A 20,315-nucleotide genomic window follows, 5' to 3' on the forward strand; every position below is an offset into this window, starting at 1 on the left:
ATTACTCCACCTACGTCCCCTCAATGTCCCATTACTCCACCCCATTTCCTTAACACCCTTTACTTCACCCCTTCTGCTCAACGCTGCATTGCCCCATTCCATCTTAACGTCCCGTTACTCCACCCACATTTCCTTAACTCTGCATTACTCGACCCCATCTCCCCAACACCCGCTTCATTCCACCCCATCAGCTCAATGCTCCATTACTACATCCCATCTTCTCAACACTCTCTTACTCCACACCATCTACTCAATGCCCCATCACTGAACTCCATCTCCTCAGCTCCACTTTCCTCCACCCATCTCCTCAACGTCCCTTTACTCTAATCCCCTGTCTACTTAACACCTCATTACTCTACCCCATGTCCTCAATGTCTCATTACTCCACCCATCTCCTCAATGTCCCTTTACTCTACCCTTATGTATTTAACATCCCATTACTCTACCCCATGTCCTCAATGTCTCATTACTCCACCCATCTCCTCAACGTGCCTTTACTCTCCCCCTATGTATTTAACACCTCTTACAGATGAGAACTGTCGCAGTCAGAAGGACACCCACTGTCAGCATAGCATAAACGACCCTGCTGCCCCACCAGGACAAATACAGCTTGCTATTGAAGCCTATATGACTGTTCAGATGCTGCACAAATGCTCTGTTATGATGATATGATTTAGACGACGGGTTATAGTGTGTGCCATATGTGGTGCGTGGTGCCCCATACATGTGGAAAAGCATGTTTGCATTTTGTTGTGGGCACATTGCTGTGATTCATCTCAGTGGCCCGAGAAAGAGGCCTCTTCATGACCCGCCGGCCATTCATCACCACAGACAGGCATGCTGTCACTGACCAGCTGCCATTAGTCACACAGCTGTTTGTGTGGTTGACGTGCTGCTTGTCAGTAAAGAGCGGTGATAGGCTTTATCTTGCGAAAGGGGACAGTGACGTTCAGAGTGATTTATGAACAACATTATCAGGATAATGAAGGCATTTCTGCAGTGTTTTATTACCCTTTTTTCAGTCTGGATCTGGTTGATGTTTCATGACAACCTACTGACATGCATTACTGGGAGCTGCTTGATGATATCTGGTAGTTTATTTTAAGTATAGCATTTTCATCATTCAGCATAGGCAACTGATGCGTTTGCATACCCGTGTGTGGATATGTGTGGGTGATTTTGAAATCACTTGTGCATTTAAAGTGATTTGAGAGGAAAATCCAATTCGCACAATTGATCTGATACTTCTTACCAGTTTAAATAGGTGAGTTTGGTTTACAGATGTGCTCAGGGGGAAATTGTGCATTAAATATTTCATCAAACTATTGCTACTCTTGCTTTCTGCATAATTATGGGACTTATCCTGTAATCAAAGGTAGATTTGCTTGTGCAAATTGCCTAAGTCACTTTGAGCGACTGATGGCGTCTGAAACTAAGCGGATTATGTTGGACTTGAAGCAAAAGAGTTGTTGTGTACTTTTACTAACATTTCTGCAATGAAAGAGAGAGAAGATGTCGAAAGAGATGGTCTGTGTGACCATTGAATCAATTGAGGCAGAAGGAGGGAGACTTTTCTGTCATGTGCAATCATTTATCTCATAAAAGCTTATACACAATCCATGATCCTTGTTCGTCCAAACAAATAAAAAAATGTCTGTGACGGCAGAAAAATTAAGCGGACCCATCACAGTTTCTGCAGTCTGCATCGTCGTGATGCATAGTTACACTGCTGGGGAGGTGCGTGCCAGAATACAGCACAGGGTACTTCACATGCAGTTTGACTGAGACTGCCTTGTTAGGATATTCTCAAATCAAATCAAATCAAATCAAATCAAATTTTTTTTGTCACATACATAGTAATACTTAATACTTAATACTTAATACTTAATACCACATCAAAGCTATTCAATAAGATCTAAATTTAAACTAAACCTTAACTTAATGAAATAAAGTGCAAAACATTCCATTGTTTTCCTTGATGCAGCAATTAAGAGATGTTTTGTATGGTGAGGGGTTAAGAGAGTTGTATGGCTGGATTAAATAGAACCAAGTTTAGCCGTAGTAATGTTCGTGGTTCTGTTATCACACTGTGAACCTGCTCTGCTCCATTTATTCCTTCAGTGTTGAATAACTTTGTCAAGAACTCTTTGTCATTATCATCCAGTCTTTAATGATGCACTGGTAATTATGATTATTCATCATCATCATCATCCGAAGCAGCAGGAGCAGCAGCATTAAGATTTTGGAGATCAATATAAAGCTGATTGGATTTGTTCTAGAAATATATCAGTGAATGTTACCGCACTAGAGACTCCACTCACAATGATCCACAATTTGCTATCTTCCTTAATTAAAGAGGAACAAAGATGTGTGTGTGTGTGTGTGTGTGTGTCTGTGTGTGTGTGTGCATTGCTATTCCAAGGTCCTCTTGCTTCAGCATTTGCTATCTGAAAAGCACTCACTGTACTCCAGCATTTACTGTATGCATTGGATAGTGCTGAAGGAATTTTTCTGCTTTATGACTGCATCTCTGTTGCTACAGTGATAAAGTACTGCTGCTATGTCAATGCCATGACTCCCAAGATTGCCCTCTATGCTAATAATTTGCAGCACAACAGTAAACAGTTAAGAGTTTACAGGCATGGTTATTGTCACTGTGGTTCATATGGAGAGCGGTTCAGAGCGGAGTTTGAGTTTGAGTAGGAATATTCTATGTCCCTCAGTTTGAGTCTAGTCAGCAGGTGGCCAGTTCACCATCAATGGCTAGTCAGCAGATACCCCCCTCCTCCCCCTCCCGTAACTGTATCTCTTCCAAGCAGTTAAAAAATTCATCACTGGTTTTCAAAGCCCTCCATACTCCTTGATAATTTGATTTAAGTGGATAAGTCCCGTAGAGGTGACATTACTGACAGTCTGTTTACAAGCCATGAATGCTGTGCATCTGTTTATCAGCGTTATTCATAGGTGGAGCATAATAGCAGATCATTCTGATAGGCTTTGAATGAGGCGTGCTATGAGTAAATGAGTAGACTGGCCTTTTCCTTCAAGAGTGTGCCTGTGTTCTTGATAATACTAGGCTATCTGAACAATTGGGTCGGCTAAGCCATCCTTTAATGTCTCACCGGTGAGGTCTGAAAACTCCTTACCTTCATGTGTGCCATTTCACTTGTGTTACTTCTTATTATATTATATTATTAGATCCATGGCATGTGGTCAATGGAAATGTACTTTAATTGCTTTTTGAGTGATGCCTTAATGGTAGTGGCTTCTTAGCATACGTTGTTTCCACATGTGCTTTTGTGCTCCGTCTAAAATGCTCCAAAATGTCTTCGATCCTTTTTTCAAGCTGAGAAAGTCTTATAAGTAGATAACTGCTTGCCTGTCAGGGTTAATCACAAATTTCCTCTTATCCGAGTGTGAAGAAGCAGCCTGCTGAATAGAAATAGTGATAAAAGGGTTTGTGTGGATGGTTCTGCGCCCTTGGCAGTGTGGTCACACAGCAATTGTTGAGAACTGTAACCTTGGCTCTGTACAAGCTGAAAGGATGGTGAACAAAAGAGTCAGCAGTTACTCTGATTGGCTGTACAGGCTCAAAAAAATCCACTGTATCCAGGCCAAGATCTGCTGTCTGCCTTGTCTCTTTTCTTTCTATGGAGCCCAGATCAGGTTCTGGAAGTCTTGGGCTAATATGGGGTTTTGGGCCTCGTCTTATAGGCATTATTCACAAAGTGACCTGGAGAGCACACGGCTCAGAGTACTGATCAGTCCTTCAGCCACCACTGATGACCAATCTGTCATGTGGTGGGTCAGGAAGGTCAATGTGAAAACTAAACTGCTCTAAGAGATGTCCTTTATAACCTTGAACCAACACTACAGAATCTACAGAAGGACAGTTACTGCAGGCCATGTCACTAGAACAGTTCATCTAAGAAGAAGGTTACGGAAATGCTTGACAGCCCTGACACAGAGTATGAGACAAGTGCAGAGCTGAGATTTGGTATAAACTAATTGAATGGTATCCTTTCTGCTTTTAGAAACCTTGGGAAGTCTGGACTACGGGTGTCATGCCTAGGTCTAGGTGAGTAAAATGCTGATGTGATTTTCTAACATCATCAGTCCACATGAGTTGTGTGTGAGAGTGTCTTTATGCATCAGGTTTGTTTAGATGTTCTTTTAAAAACATGTGATGCCGATATCAAAATTTATCAGGGGTGGGGTGGTTGTACAGGAGTTACCATAAGTAGCACAGGTAGCACAGGTGGTTCTACGTTTATGTGGGTTCTGTAATTGCATCCTGCATTATTCCAGTTCGCTCACAGGGTGATAAACAAAGTTCAATAAAAGTTAAACCGTCAGTCTGATGATGACTGCAAACGTTAAACTGCTCTGAATCAGGAGAGAGAAACTGGTTAGCATTAGCTCAGTTAGCAGGATAACAATCTGCTCTCCACAGAACGAACTCAAGGCTGGCTGACTTAAAGCTCACTTACAAATGGTTATGGCTATGGCTATAATGACTAAAATCTTTTTCTTTTTTTTGGATCTCCATAGACTGTGATCTCACTGAGGCTTAAATCACCTGTGTTTTGAGAATTAGGCCTCATATCTCATATCTAATAGTCGAGTTAATGGTCTTCTGAGTGTTTTGACTGTTTTCGGGGACATTTAGTAGACTGGTTCATCCAGTTTGCTTGCTTTTCCTTTCAGTGGAATTCAGCATACACACAGTTCACAATTCAGCAAACTACAGTGGGCGTGACCTCACCGATCAATTAGCTCCCACAGCTCCCCCACCCTGTAGCTCGCTTAAATGCACACAAGGGAATGAGCTTATTTGGCTTTGTACTAGATAGACACAAAACACATTGTAATTTTGAAACACTGCCTTCATTTTGATATACTGTCACTATTTTTTGGCTCTAACGTTTGTTAGGACATAGGCAATGTTTTTCATATTTGTACATATTACTTCACAAGCTGTTTTATCAAAAAGGCTTCCCTTATACAAAAGAAAAATAATTCAAATAATCTTCCTTTCAAAGGTTAAAAAAAGGTTTATTTGTGTTAATGTGTAATCATTCCAGGCACCTGGGTAACCTTTGGAGGACAAATCACAGATGAGGTAATGTGGAATTTTTCTTTGCTCATTTTACTACATTTGGTTAAAGTTCACAAAAACCAGGTGCATTAAAGATCTAGGACAGATCTATCAGTCCTACACTAAGCGATTCAGGTTCTGCTCCTTGTACCTGTTCATCTCAGTGGATTTGTACAGTTGAAAACTCTGTAAGATCTCCAGTTATCTTTGCAGTAGCATGTCTTTTCCCTTTCTACCTTCCTTTATCTGTCAACCCCCTCTCTGTATTTTTATCTCCCTCCGTGATCTCTCCCATCTCCCTTTATCCTCTGCGCTCCCTTAGATAGCGGAGCAGCTGATGACGCTGGCGTATGAGAATGGGATCAATCTGTTTGACACAGCTGAGGTGTATGCCGCGGGCAAGTGAGTGCTTTCTCTACCTCCTCTATTATCCACTGCTGTCCCCTCAGACAAAGGGAGCTCACAGGCTTTGTAACGCACTGGAATGTGGACTCTTTGGGTGATGATAAAGGTATTGCAGGTGTTAAATGGGTGTGAACAATTTCATGTCCTTGATTCTTTGAGGAAGCACAATGATATCAGACCCTTCATTCAATTTAATTGTTGTAAAAAATGATCAGACCTGGACCGATATTTAGATTTGACATAAAATTCAAATCATGATGTGGTGATGTATTTTTTGCGCTCTGGAAGACCAGAGTGTTTACACAACACGGGGCTACGGTGTCTAGTTATATATGTGTGTGTGTTGCCAATGGCAGATACTATATGCAAAATATAACGTTGACTATTTATGTTTTTTTAGGTGGTTTTAAGTAGAACATGCTTTTGGCCATCTTTTCACATTTTCTCAGAGCAACATTTATCCAGATTGATCTCAGTGTGTGGTGCCAGTGTCAGGAATCACAACTACTTTGATGCACATATTCTGTACTTAGGGAAAGCTTGTCTGCTTCAAAAACATAGAATTGCTTCTAGTGGCTGTTACAACTAGCCACTTTGTCTGTTACAATTATTCTGTCTGTGGGATAAGTTATAATATTTCGCTGTTGTCCAATTTATCTGTTTTGTCCAATTTTAGTTTTCTAGAATTCTACCCTGTAGCTGCTCTGTATACTGTGTGAGTAATTCTGGAAGAATAGACCAATAGAAATGCTTTAAATTATTATTTTACATTACCATCCATTCAGAGTTAAGAACATTTTTGCCTTCTCCTGATTTTCATTGGACAGCAACGTTATACACGTTCTTCTCTTTCTGCTGAATTGTTTGTAGACAACAAAGTTTCTGTTTTCATTTCATTTAAAATAAACATTAATCCTCAAATACGATTAAAATCAATTCGCAAACCCAATCCAATCCCAAATTAGAACCATATCAGCTGAATATCACCCTTATACCTACCTCTACTTTTTGGTTTTAACAGTGTGTATGGTCGTCTTTTCCAAGTGTTAAAAATACTTTTTTATATACTTTTCCAAGACTATCTACTGTATTTTGTGGCAGAACTGTTCTGGCTATCCACACTATCCCAAAACATTGTTCACAGGTAGGATTGCAACAAGTCATCAGTGTTATTGATAATTGTTAATAGAAAATTGTCAGCACTTTTGTTGTTTCAGTTTACATCACATGTCAGGAAGTAGGAAAATACAGATAGCAGTCATCAGGGTTGGTTGTGTGCTAATGGGATTTTTTTTAGTTTGACCTACCAGCCACATGAAAGAAGTTTTAGCTCTTAGGTTCTGAAAAATGCTGTCAGCACTGGGGGCTTTCTGGTGCATCTTCATAATCTATGCGTAGAGCTGTTTAACATTGCTGGTGAGCAGTCCATTTATCATGAGGACTGGACTAAGAAGCCAGAAGCTGGGGTCTGGGTATCATGACGTTTGCAGCAGGTCATAACAGCAAAAGAGTCTCTACTATTAGAGACGCTTATCATAAGGGGGTTAATAATTCTGAGACTGCAGCAGTCATTAAAAGTTGCATGTTGTGTTTTAGTCATGTTGAGCTATTTTAATTGGTCTTGTTTGATTGGTTTGTAGATTTTGCTAATAAACCTAATTTGCAGTGGGTGGTTATTTATTTATGAAATTTAATTTAATTGCAAATGGAAATTGACAGATTCTAATGTAACTAGATAATGTTCCACTTCGTGGTAATGGTTTTATTGTTGTGGCACAATGATTCAAAGCAATGCTGTTCCTCCTACCCATCAACTTTAGATCTTTAGACTTTTAGACCTTCAGGTTCATATGAATTAATCAGCAGCCCTCATAAGTGGTTTTTGTCCCATAAGTAAGTTCTAGGTAGATAGGGCTAGGTAGATGTGTGTGAGACACTGATGAGCTGTTCAGCTTCTGTGTTTCTCAAACTGTATGTGGGGTTTTGCGGGCACTACGCCTCATTTTGTTGAGTTGGTCATGCTGGGCGACTGCTTCACTGCATTGCTGTCTAAGCAGAGTGATCACAGCAAACACAGCAGCACACATTAACACACTTCCTCTTTATCACCCAAACACACACACACTCTCCATCACTGCCGCCACGCTCTGCTCCCTCCATGCTGACACCAAAGCAATGTTCCCAGATGGGGGAAAAATAAATTTTAAATTTCTGCTCCTCTGGACTGCTGACCAGGTAAAGGGAGGAGGACAGTATGAGAAAGTGGTAAAGCTGTAGTAACAGTTTTGACCTCAAATGGCCACAAATCTCAACACAATTTAATGCTTTTTTGGGACAAATCAGAATTCTTTAAAAATAAACTGTATATTTACTCAACCCTTAACAGGCATTGCAACCACACAGTAGACCTTTTTTCATGATCTAATTGCTGTAAAAAGAACTCGTCTTTGGCTATTTGACCTTATTCTCCTTACTGAATAGAGTGTGTAATGCCAATTATGTGCATTGTGTGGCAGTGTAAAATTATATCATTATATTTACAAGCTGAAAAAAAAGTGTATTGATGTGATGTGGCACTTTAGATATTTACTTCAAGCTATACTGAAAAGTGATGCATAAAAAGGTCAAATTTCATGTTTTAGTGTTCTATGTAATCACACACCCCTAATTATATTTTTGTAGAACGGCAGAAATGTGACTATATAATATATCTCTGTGTTACCCCAAAAAGTGTGTGTTACCACTCAGTTGAGTTGCCCAGTTAGAGTAAACTGAATTGGATGATAACATTAACTCAGCATTAACACTGCACAAGATCATATCGCCAATTTCCTTTCTAGACCAAACTATGTGTCAGATTTGCATTTCTTTAAAGCCTTTTACTCTCATTTATTTATTGCATAATAACATATGAGTTAGTAAAGCTTGTTTCTGCTATAGCCAATCCATCATAGTTGAGCCTCATTAAAGAACTACAGCTACACCTACAAAACATTACATTTTTGAAAAACATTACATTTTGCTCTAATATGTGTATGAGGCTATATTTAAAGTGTGGACATAATTGTCCATGTTTTATTTAGAACAGTAATCTTGATTATATTGTATTTGTTTTTTATTGCAGTGACTATTCTTTAATTCTTGTTATTTAATGCCTAGAACTACCCTAACTGAGCAAGTCAACCAGCTAGAAGCAATATCTGCTTCCTGAATGAGTCATCTGAAAAGAAAACTGACTGTTAAATGGTAATACAATCTTAAAAATAAAATAAAAAGCAAATATGATTTAGTAGAAGTAGACTGCTGATCTTTTATTTCTCTGGTCTTAAACAAGTGTCATAGATAGATAGATAGATAGATAGATAGATACTTTATTGATTCCAAGGAAATGTAGCAGCCAGTAGCAATTACACAATGTAGCACAGTAATACAGTACAATAATAAGAGTGGTGCAGTATAAAAAGAAGTAGTCCAGGCACAATAAAACTATAGATACATATATCTCCCTTATTACAATGAGGCCTGAATTAACTATAATTATAAGTTATAAAATATTCAATATAAATAAATAAATAATACAGTAACTAGATATGATGTCATACTATCTAGTTATCATAATCTCTTCTTACAAAATCAGTGCAGTTAAATGTCCACCCTCGGATTGATCCATCATGATGCTTTAGTGCATTTTTTCACATCTACTAAACTCCCGTCTCAGCATGAGCCCAACCTCTCCACAGTTCTGCATTTGTTAAGGGCTGTCACAAACATTCACATCGCCTCAGCACAGGAAAGATGGGAGCCATTCATGAAGAACACATTGGTCCTGAGGGCAGAATTGCAGCATCTGTCATTAGACACTCAGAAACACTCTCCCTCCATCCCTTTTCTTTTTTTTTTGAGAGGCTCAAAATAGCCTCTCGGGTACAGCTCAGAAAGCGTGTAGTTGTCATTTTTTCCCCTGCGTTTCATGCTGGGAGTTCATTTTGGAAGGCTGTGAAATAGCAGCTTCATTAGCTTTATTTTCTGGGTAAGAAAACAGGGAATCCCCAACACACACAGCTGTCCCCAAACACAACTCTGACTCTGCTAGTTCCGATGACTCCCTCATGACATAAAATGGTAGAAATGGTACATATTGGGAGGCCACAGTGATGATGTGATGTGAAAATGGTTTCTTTCTTGTTTCTTGCAGGGCTGAAATTGTGCTTGGCAGTATCATAAAGAAGAAAGGCTGGAGGTATAACCTTTTACTCCCCCTTTATTCTTCCAAACATGGCATTCTCTGTTTTTTGCCACACTGTTCCTGCTGTCTTTAAGTGTGACGTATCAGTCTGAAGCATTCGGGAATGCTTGTACTTTGCAGCACCTCATAGTTTCGAAATTATTTTGCGCTCACTGGTCCGTCAGTCTTGATTTGTCGCCCCAGTCCCTGCGCTGGAGCTCAGAGACTTCCCTTCTGTCTGCAAGGAGAAACACATACAGAGCTCACACTTATTCATAAACAATTTCCATTTAAATTCCTGTTTTTATAACAGTGTTATAAGAGCGTCATAAGAGAATCCAACGGATTGAGTGCAGTGAGACAAAGAGCTGCAGTAGATTGTCATCAGTGATAAAGGAAAAGCTTGGAAGAAGCTGTTAAATGAATGCATGTGCTGCCACACAGTATTTGGTCACATGTTATCGACTGAGTAAAATTCTCAAAGTGGGGTCACATGCCCTTTTGAAGGATTGCACGTATTTATTAATGGGAACTGGATAAACAGAAGTAAGGTCCAGTATCTGTGAGGAAAACTGAGGTTAAAGGTGCAGTTCAGCAGTGAAAAAAGAAATTCGCATTCGCATTCTGCACACTAGCTTTACACACTGGATTGAACTCTCAAACAGACTTTCTTATGTGATTTCTGACACTGTTCGCCATTCTAGTAGCTCATAGCTCATGTATAAATGCAGGCTGCATAAGCTAAAAATGTTAGTCATTTTGAGCCTTACTTTGTTGAGACGTTTGTTCTTTTCTGACCAAAATACCCCTTCAAAGATCAGCTGGGTAACAAAATAAGAGTATTTATCTAGATTGATAGACTGAGCTTTGTGTGTATATAAAGCAGGGGTATATAAAGGTATCCTTTACCACCGTTACAGGGCCTAAAACCCTAAATTGCATTTTCTTCCTGTCAAAAGTATAACTTAGCTCAGCAAAATTATATGTGTTGTAATGTAGCTGTTCACAAGTACATCAGTTATGGTCTTATTGCCTGTAGCCTGACCTGTTCATTGCCTTGATGCCCCATCTATCATGGTGATTGCCACTCCAGGGCTAACAGTCTCAGTGCACTTTTTGTGTTCTCTTTCACAGGCGCTCCAGTTTGGTTATTACCACCAAGATCTACTGGGGTGGAAAGTGAGTCTCTCTGTGTGTGTGTGTGTGTGTGTGTGTGTGTGTGTGTGTGTGTGTGTGTGTGTGTATGTGTATAGATATTCATACACCAATCGGTCATAACATTAGTACCACCTGCGTAATTTTGAATAGGTCCCCCTTTATGCTGCAACAATACATCTGACTGTTCGAGACAGACATATACTCCACAAGACCTCTGAAGGTGCCCAGTGGTATCTGGCACCAAGATGTTAGCCGCAGGTACTTTGAGTCCTGTAAGTTGTAAGGTGGGGCCTCTATGAATCACATTAATGGGCCTTAGTTGCCCATGACCCTGTCAGCAGTTCAACAGTTGTGCTGTCTTGGAGCACTTTTGGTAGGCACTGACCACCACATACCAGGAACACCCCACAAAACCTACCTGATGTTTTGGAGATGTTCTGACCCAGTCGTCTAGCCATCACAGGTTGGTCCTTGGTCAAAGTGACTCAGTATGCTTAGCCCTTTTTCCCGCTTGGAACACATTGCCTTCAATTACTGACTGTATCTATCTATGACTCTTTGAACCTGGCATTAACACTCATCAAACATGGGCTCCTCTAAAGAGCTATCTAAAGAGCTGGGAGTAAGCACATGTTTCCATAGTGCAGACTATTATTAAGAAGTGGGAGGACAAGATGAGGTTACCTGCACAAACATAGTCCTCATGGGGGAGGCATAAGAAGGAAACCTTACCTGCAACCTTGTCACCATATGTTGAGGTTGATTTTTGCTGCTTGATCTTCTAGACAAGCCAAATATGTTTTAGGAAACAAGTGCTTAGGAATCAGCAAAGGTATATCTGGATAAAAAAGGAACTAAGAACACCTTACCAACTCTGAAGCTTGGAGGTGAATCGATCATGCCTTATGGTTCGGTTGCCCCTAGTGTCCTTGGAAATATTGCATGGGGGAGGTAAGAATGCATTCTAAAAAATACCAGCAAATGCTGGATCCAAATGGCAAACCATCTGTTAAAGGGCTGAGGGTGAAGGAGAATGATCTCAAAAACTTCATAGACTACCATAAACTAAAACCCTCACTGGAATAGCCTTCCAGTCCTCTGATCTAAAAATCATTGGGACTTTGTGGGTAGACCTTAACCAAGCTGTGCATGTCAGACCCAATATTATTTCCATCTCTTCTGCAGAAGAGAGTAAGAACAAATTCCAACTACAAGAACTGGAAGACTACAATCAAACTTTTCTGCACAGGGTGCACAAACATTTCTAAAAGACAGATTAACTGTGCATCAAGAATAGCTGAAATACAGTGTTTTATGTTTGATTAGCTTCTGACATTGTGTTTACTACTGATGTTAACACTCATCAGCACTCAAATCTTTCAGCTGTTTAAACCACCTTCATGCCAAAGGATCTTTAAGATGTTTTTTATACATAAAGAAAGTAGAAGTTCAATATAAGAAAACTTTAAATTAGAGAAAAGCGTCCCAAAACTTTTGACAGACAGATTATATATGAGCAACTGAGTGAGTATATGATTGAGAATATGACTGATTGAGGTTAAGGACTTTTTGTTGACTCCCTGTACAGTGGCTCTGCAGGTAGGCAGCAACACAGCACTAATTGTTTCCTGAGTGTGCTGCAGGCCGACCCCCCCTCTGAGCTTTGCTCTTTCACTCAAGCTAAATTAAAGGTCCTTAGCCAACACTGATGAGAGGCTGCCTGCAAACTTTGATGATTTGCCATCTCACCTTTGTTGAGCCAATTTAGAAAAAAAAAATCCCCATCACTGCATGTGTTAGGAGGGCTTCAGGTTGTGGACATACTGTGGTTATGATGCTAAAGGTGGCAGCAGTAATATGACCTAGAATATTGATATTGACATTTCATATTTGTATGTGCCATGGGCTGATCCTGAAAGGGCTGCCCCTAGATTGAGAATGACTACAGGCCGACTCACGTAAGTGTCCAAGTAGGGTCCCCATTAAACAGTTAAGTCTTCTTAGACTGCTTAGAGAATGACTGAACTAAGTACAACAGTAAGCAGAATACACACGCATAAAATATTGATGCTATATGATGAGTTTTTTTGCCATTATTAGCGCTAGAATAACTAGAACAACTAATGTCCAATAACTAGTAAACAACTTTGTTGGGAATGCACCGGCTTTAGAGATTTTTGGATGTGTTTCCACAAGTTCATTTATTGGAAAGTGTTCTCTGTCATTTGAAATGTAAAATTTAAGTATTTGTTCTAATACATTTACATTTTACATTTAAGGCATTTAGCTGAAGCTCTTATCCAGAGCAATTTACAAAAGTGCTTTGCTATTTACCCAAGAAAAACCTTAGCTAGTTTGAATAGACTAATAATTTAAAGATTCCTCTTAAGTTTAGACATTACTAAACACAAGTCAGTAAGGTGACCACTCTGCTATTCGCCCAAGTATTCTTGGAAGAGGTGGGTCTTCAGTCTGCATTTGAAGACACCCAGGGGAAGCTCGTTCCACCACTTTGGTGCAGGACAGAAAAAAGCCTGGACGCTTGTCTTCCATGGATTTTGAGGGATGGCGGGTCAAGTCGAGCCGTATTTGAAGCTGGAAGGGCTCTTGGGGCGGATCGGCTTTTGACCATTGCCGTCAAGTACGGAGGGGCTGATCCTTTCCGGGCTTTGTAGGCCAGAAATAAATAAAATTAGTTTAATTAATAAAAATTAATTAAGCTACACAATTGGCTCAAAAGGGACACATCTTTTCTTTACTTGATTTTACTTGAATAAGGATAGGTATGTTTGATTTACATATATACTGTTATATTTCTATAACTAACAAGTACAATATACAATAAAACATCAATAATCAGAGAAACATTAAAATCCAAATGAATCCTAAGTACTCTAGTAGATCTGTGGTAATACAATAGTTCCAGTTCAGGTTTATTTACTAGTACTTTTAACAACAGATGTTTTGAAAAAGCAGCTTTACAGAGAAAAGAAAAAACTCTCATCCCTCATAGCGAAAAGAAGAAACCTTAAGAGGAACCAAGACTCAAAAATGGGAACCTATCCTCCTCTGGGCGACACTGGATTGCAAAACAAATAACAGCAAAGGCATGTAATACACAGTAATAAACAAATGAATATTACTGCATAGTACTCAGATTTACTCAGATTTCATATCACTTCAAGTCTTTTCAGAGGGAATGAGTCTATCTCTAATGAAGTCTATCTCTTTATGCAGAATTAACTCTACTCAGTTGAGGCATCCAACTGGTATACCTGTGAACATGGCATGACAAACAAACCAGTAGAATTTCTAAAAGCTTAACAAACATGTTGTAGGAGAACATCTCAGACTCAACTGTAACCTTACAAGAGGAGAAGCCTGACAGATATGTGCAGAGTGGCGTGTTCTCCCTGCTCTAGCAGACATAATTCAGCTCTGGAAGGGTTTGGTAATTAGGTGATGTGTTGAGTCAAGTGTGTGACAGCAGAGAAAACACTGAATTCTGTATTGCTGTAGGCCTTTAGAATAAGGAGTGGAGCACCTGCTCTTAGCAACATTTTTATGTTGTGTGTCATTTAAGCACAGCATTTTGAACTTCCATCAGCATAATTTTGTTGTTAATGTGCTTTTCACACAATTCAGGGTATTGTGGGGATGCATAGAAGCAGTCTATCAGTATCAGAGGATAATTGATTAAGTACTCAGGGTCAGAGTCAGTTTAACCTTCAGAGTTCTCCCGTATTTAGTGCTGTCTGGATAAATTAGCCAGGGTTCTGGATAAGTGAGCATGCATTTGAACTTTTTAAACAAATTTTAGCAAGGCTGTCTTCACTGTCGTCAATGTGTGTGTGTGTGTGTGTGTGTGTGTATCTGTCATATGTTTTTCAGAGCAGAAACAGAAAGAGGCTTGTCTAGAAAACATATAATAGAAGGTAAGTCATAAAAACAATCAGAATTTTTGTATTAACGATGCATGGTCAGATTTTTAGTCAGTAAAGCAGCAGTTAGACTTGAGTTGTATTTGGTACCAAAGTCTGATATTTCAGAATGCAGAATATAGTGGGACTCAGATTGTGTGCTTGCTTGACTTGTAGGTCTGAGGGCATCTTTGGAGAGACTGCAGTTGGAGTATGTTGATGTAGTGTTCGCTAACAGGCCGGACCCCAACACACCAATGGAAGGTAGGCATGCTGGGATTACTGTCCAGTTCTGCTCAGCTAATACTGTGCTTATGCTAGGAATGCTACCTCTGTCATTGCTGGAACGGCTTGCTCTGGCTTATCACAAACCAAGATACTGATCCAAGGTTAGACAAACCCACCACCTGCTCCTCCCAAGTCTGAAAATGCCATAATTCATCTTAGGATTCTGCAAATTCATATGTAATTGTGATATTGATTAAATAAATGTATCATGTTCTATAAAAGTCTTTTAGACAGGCTTGTCTAGGACTGATAAAGAAGCCAAAGAAAACAGCATGATTTCGGATGATTAGCAAAGTATTGGTAGCATAAGCTGCATTTTCCATGTCCTTTTGCTGTTAGTCACAGTGAAAAAGTGTCTATGGACAGAATTAGGTTACATAATGATCTGCTGGGCTCCAGCCTTTGGCATGTTAATTAGATTCTACAGTTTTTTCAGTTTTTTTTTGTGCTATGGCATGGCTTCTGCAGTAAACTATTTACGTATTCATTGTGATTAGTAACATTTTTTACCTGACACTCGTTTTCATATGAGATTATCTAAACTGACTGAATGATTGTAATGTAGTACTGAGTAATGTTGTATGGGAACTGCATTTCTAATGTCTGTTTAATGATGATGCCATGCTGTACGGGGTTCTACGGTAAGCTTTTTGCTTTGTGTTGGTGCTCCTTGCTCGGTCTGATTTGAAACAGACAGAAACACACAGAAAAATCTCATATATAAAAAATATTTTTTAATCAGCAGTAGTGATTCTAGTATTGACCATTTTAAGGGGGTCCAAAGTTTTCAGACTAATCCTTTTATATTGATTAATTATTTTATATGCATAGGTATGCAATTGCTTTCATTTCACCATAACCCCCTCCCCTCTTTAAAAAGTTTTATTTACACAAAATAACTAAACAAAATAAAGCCACAGAATGACACAAAAGAGGCCTGTCTCAAGTTTTCCATTTAATGTGAACAAAAATTAAAACATTCTAATAAATAGCCAGTTACAGCCTGGTAACCATCTACAGGTCTTACATGCACTCTCTCACAAATATAAAGCCTATTACATACAGTGTATTTTTTTCTCTAAGTATGTAAAAACCTTTCCTAATTGCTAGCTACATAGGCCCTTAGTTTGGTCAGAGTTCTGCTAATTTGTGGGATTTTAAATGGTAGAGGGAGCTTCACACCTTACACCCTTTCTACCAGTTAAGATGATTTTAACATGAAGATGCTTTTGAGAAATTGGTCCCTTCTTAGTTAATATAGTTATGTATTATATCAGAGCATTGAGTTACTGAGAGAAATACAATAATATATCTGCCCTCAGTTAGTTAGCTACATTATGTATATTTATATGGGGAGACCTGGAAATGAATGCATGTCATGCATAATTTTTTTACATACATAAGGATCTTTGGTGTTATTAATGAGTTTGATTGATACAATAATAATAAATAAAAATACTTAATTAATAATACATACATTAAGAATTAAATGTAATTTGGGAGCTAAAAGAGTTGGTTCTTATTAGTGAGCTAAGTCTACTTTTTGAAGTTAGCATGGAGATTTCCTCTTTATGTCCTGTCAAAGTAGTAGAACTGGATTTTTCCGGTGGCATCGCTGAAATGAATCCATTGGTTTTGATTCACACAGAATGAGGTGGTGGGTTACACAGGTCAAAATCTGTACTTGTACACTGATGCCTAAATCACAATTCTGCCTACAAACATGAGTGTTTTGCTCACACTGTTGAACCCTAATTTGTGTATGGCTGTGTAAGACACAGGTAGATAGTCATTGGCAGAGGCTGATGCTGATGAGCACAATGAACAGGGCCTGTCCTGTTCCAGGACTGCTGCTTTTCCTCAGAAGTTCATTTCATTCTTTAGTTTATCAAATTCTTTCACAATCCTTTGTTTTTTTGTCACCAGGAGATCCATTTAACACATCAAAATCAAGAACATTCATCATAGAAGGTACACAGTACCCTCAGTGAGAGTTTTGACCTCTTGTCTTCTCAAGCATTTTATGGCAATGAATTGTGCCCTTTTTGCCCTGTTTTTCCTGGTGTGAGAAACCTGACCATGTCTATAAAATGCTGATTTCGTTCCAGAAGCCAGTCTACCTTAGAATGATCAATTCCTATAAATCTTGCAAAGTGCATTGAGAGAAGGTCATTGTATCTTACTGATTCTTCATTTTTCTTCCATGCATTTCATTTTTTCCAGTTAAATATTTACACTTTCACCCATTTTCCTGATATTTGCCTGCAAATATGCATAGTTGATAGCTTTCCATATGAATATCTAAACCATCTATAAAAGAGCAATCCACACACACTGCTGACATGTTGTTAGGTCTCCTATCCCATGTGCATCCCCATGTGCATCTTCTACCGTTTGTTAGGTGTGTTTCGGTTAACACACTTCAAAATGTTTGCAAGATTATCAATGACAGTGGTGGTGATGCTAAGGTCTGCATCCTTTCATGCATGCGTGTTCATTTACATTCCTTAGCATTTACTGAATATGCTCTTTACCCCTTGCATGAGTGAGTGAACATTAAAAGATCTTTTTTTTTGTGCAGCACTAATTTTGTCAGTACTGAACACTACCGAGACTACAGCAGGCTAGGTCAACCGTTGTAGGCCTAGATGATTTTTACTGATGAATTCAGTGTTCACTGAACCAATTCCAAATTCTATGTTACCCTTCTACGTTTGGTAGTTGAAATATGTCTTACATGAATCAGTTTTGGAGTTTAACATAATAAAAGTAGAATATTTTAAACAAAAGTTGTGCTATAAAGTGCAGTCATTGTAACAATCTAGATACAGTCTAATATCAGCCCCAAATTAACATTCTAACCACAAGCTAAGGTGTTAATCATTGAATCCCTAATAAAATCATTTAATCATTTAAATTATAAGTAATGTCAGTGGGTGAAAATACTTATTTCACTGGGATCAGGCTAGAAATCAACTGCCAAAACATCATTTTGAACTATTGAGAATGATCTATATATGCGCCTCTCATACTGCCTTTACTGCCTTTGTGAAAAACATTTATGCCATATGACTAAATAGATGTACTCTATTACACAGTGTGTATTTGCTTCTAAAGGCAGTCAGCACCTTTTAAAACAGGAGGTGAGAACATGGACTTGATGTATGTTCAGCCATGTCACCACAGAAAAGCCACTTTCTGGTAAATGTCAATGAAATGCAGCGTTTTGGAGTTGTCATGTTGTGTGAAGTATAACATTGAATTATTTTCATCTTGCTGAAACACACTCTGACCTCTTCACTATGTGTAGAGCAAGTAGCCTCCCCAGGCTAACTTCAACGATTTGTCGGATTGTGTAAATACAAAACATTAAATGACCTTTTGTCCCGAGGACTATTTTCAGAATGCTACTGCATTTCCCTTACTTTTACGTTTAATTTATGCGGTTTGGATGTTTAGTTTTCTCTCTATTCTTTTTAGTTTGGTAGAAATGTCTTCTGTCCCCTCAGCCTCTGCTTGATCATGCTCTGCCTCTCTCCTTCCCAGCAGAATTCGCCTTGGTGCCTTCTTCCTATGGATATAATGTGTGTTATGTATGGCCCTGATTGTGTGTATTGTGATCTTGGCAGAGACGGTGCGAGCCATGACTCATGTGATTAACCAAGGCATGGCCATGTACTGGGGGACATCTCGCTGGAGCCCCATGGAAATCATGGTGAGTTTAAGAAGTTATGGGAACGTTTTTAATCATACGTCAGACTTACCATGTACTCTGAATTGCTCACTGTCATGAAGTTCATGTTTTAGGAGTAACTCACAGTTTTGTACTGGTTTCTGGGTATTTCTAGAAGTCACGGAGCAATACATCTACATAAATGGCAACTCATGTATTACATTATTCATTCACTGCACTGTGATGTAGTTGCTGGTAAAGCTTGGTTATTATTTTGATTAAAGAATACAGTAAAACAAGAAACAAAAGGGTTAATAAGAATTGTGTTAGGAATGTGAAACATCTTTGTTGAGTGTTTCGAGATCATTGTTCAGTTGGAACACCCAAGTTTCAGCTGTCTAGCTAATGCTTTAGTTTAAGCTGAAGGAGTCTTATGTTGTCTACCTTCTTCATTCTTCATACAATCATCATGTCTAACAGCTGGCACAGTGTTCTTGTGGTTGAATGCCTCACCTCTGCTTCTCCATATGTACCTAATCTGACTTTAAAACAAAAAAGGCTTGTCCATGTGGTCTGCTGCAAACTGCAAAGGTTGAAGGTTGAAGGTGATTTTGGAGGGGTTTCAGGGTTTTTTTTTCTAAAATGGTAGCCAAGATGCTTTCAGTCCAAAGTGGTGTAAAACTCAACTGACTCTTCTTCCAGTTGATGTTCTTTGGCTGTTCCTGACCATTCAAACTAATTTCCTCTCAGCTAAGAGTGACAGTTTGGGTCATCTTTGAGACCAGTGGCTTTACCTTCCAATAATTTGATCTTGGAATATGCAGTTGTTTAGAAATGGATCCAAGAGACATTCCTGACTTATATAGTATAAATCTATGATCATCCTTCTCAGATTTGCCATGAGTGTGCCATGTTGGGCAATCCAATAAGTGCTGTTATACAAACCCTGTTTATGTAGGCACAGATGCTAGCTATAGTCAATCATGATCACGGACAGGATGTTAAGAAGCTTTGAGAGGTTAAAAGATATTTTGAAACTTTCAACACAACTGAATTAATGATCTAATCCTAATCTAATCTAATCCCCATCTAATAAAAAACACTGAAAGCCTGATATTGTTTTGGCATTCATGTCCATCTTGAGTGTATGTAAACTTCTGTCCTCGCAGGACATTACCTGAGATGCCGCAATTAAAAAAACAGTGCTCTGTCTCTTGTTTGTGTGTGTCTGTGTTCCTCAGGAGGCATACTCAGTGGCCCGGCAGTTTAACCTGATCCCCCCCATCTGTGAGCAGGCAGAGTACCACATGTTCCAGAGGGAGAAAGTGGAAGTGCAGCTGCCCGGGCTTTTCCACAAGATAGGTGTGTGTGTGTGTGTGTGTGTGTGTGTGTTTAAGGGCTGCACAATGACAAATTCTTACTAGTCAACTAGACCTTCAAAAAAGTAAAGGACAGCTCATTTACCACATTAAACAAACGCTGCTCTAACTTTCTGACCACAGAGGTAGGCAGGCTGCCTTTCTGCTAAATTAGGCAGTTTTCTGGTCT

At 39.1% G+C, this 20,315-nt stretch overlaps 1 protein-coding gene across 3 annotated transcripts in view; it reads left to right on the forward strand.

Annotated features, from left to right (window-relative positions):
- kcnab2b (potassium voltage-gated channel subfamily A regulatory beta subunit 2b) overlaps nt 1-20,315 on the forward strand; it is a 76,493-nt gene that overhangs the window by 48,771 nt on the left and 7,407 nt on the right. For 2 of the 3 annotated variants that reach the window (XM_072696123.1, XM_072696120.1), the window contains 9 exons: nt 4,035-4,078; nt 5,085-5,122; nt 5,421-5,500; nt 9,699-9,743; nt 10,863-10,907; nt 14,778-14,821; nt 14,984-15,070; nt 18,724-18,809; nt 20,009-20,129. In XM_072696123.1, coding sequence (XP_072552224.1) covers nt 4,035-4,078; nt 5,085-5,122; nt 5,421-5,500; nt 9,699-9,743; nt 10,863-10,907; nt 14,778-14,821; nt 14,984-15,070; nt 18,724-18,809; nt 20,009-20,129 — 590 coding nt within the window. The remainder of the gene's footprint in view (nt 1-4,034; nt 4,079-5,084; nt 5,123-5,420; nt 5,501-9,698; nt 9,744-10,862; nt 10,908-14,777; nt 14,822-14,983; nt 15,071-18,723; nt 18,810-20,008; nt 20,130-20,315) is intronic. The other variant, XM_072696121.1, reaches the window with a different exon arrangement.

This window comes from Salminus brasiliensis, chromosome 14, assembly GCF_030463535.1.
Source record: "Salminus brasiliensis chromosome 14, fSalBra1.hap2, whole genome shotgun sequence".
Lineage (NCBI taxonomy): Eukaryota > Metazoa > Chordata > Actinopteri > Characiformes > Bryconidae > Salminus > Salminus brasiliensis.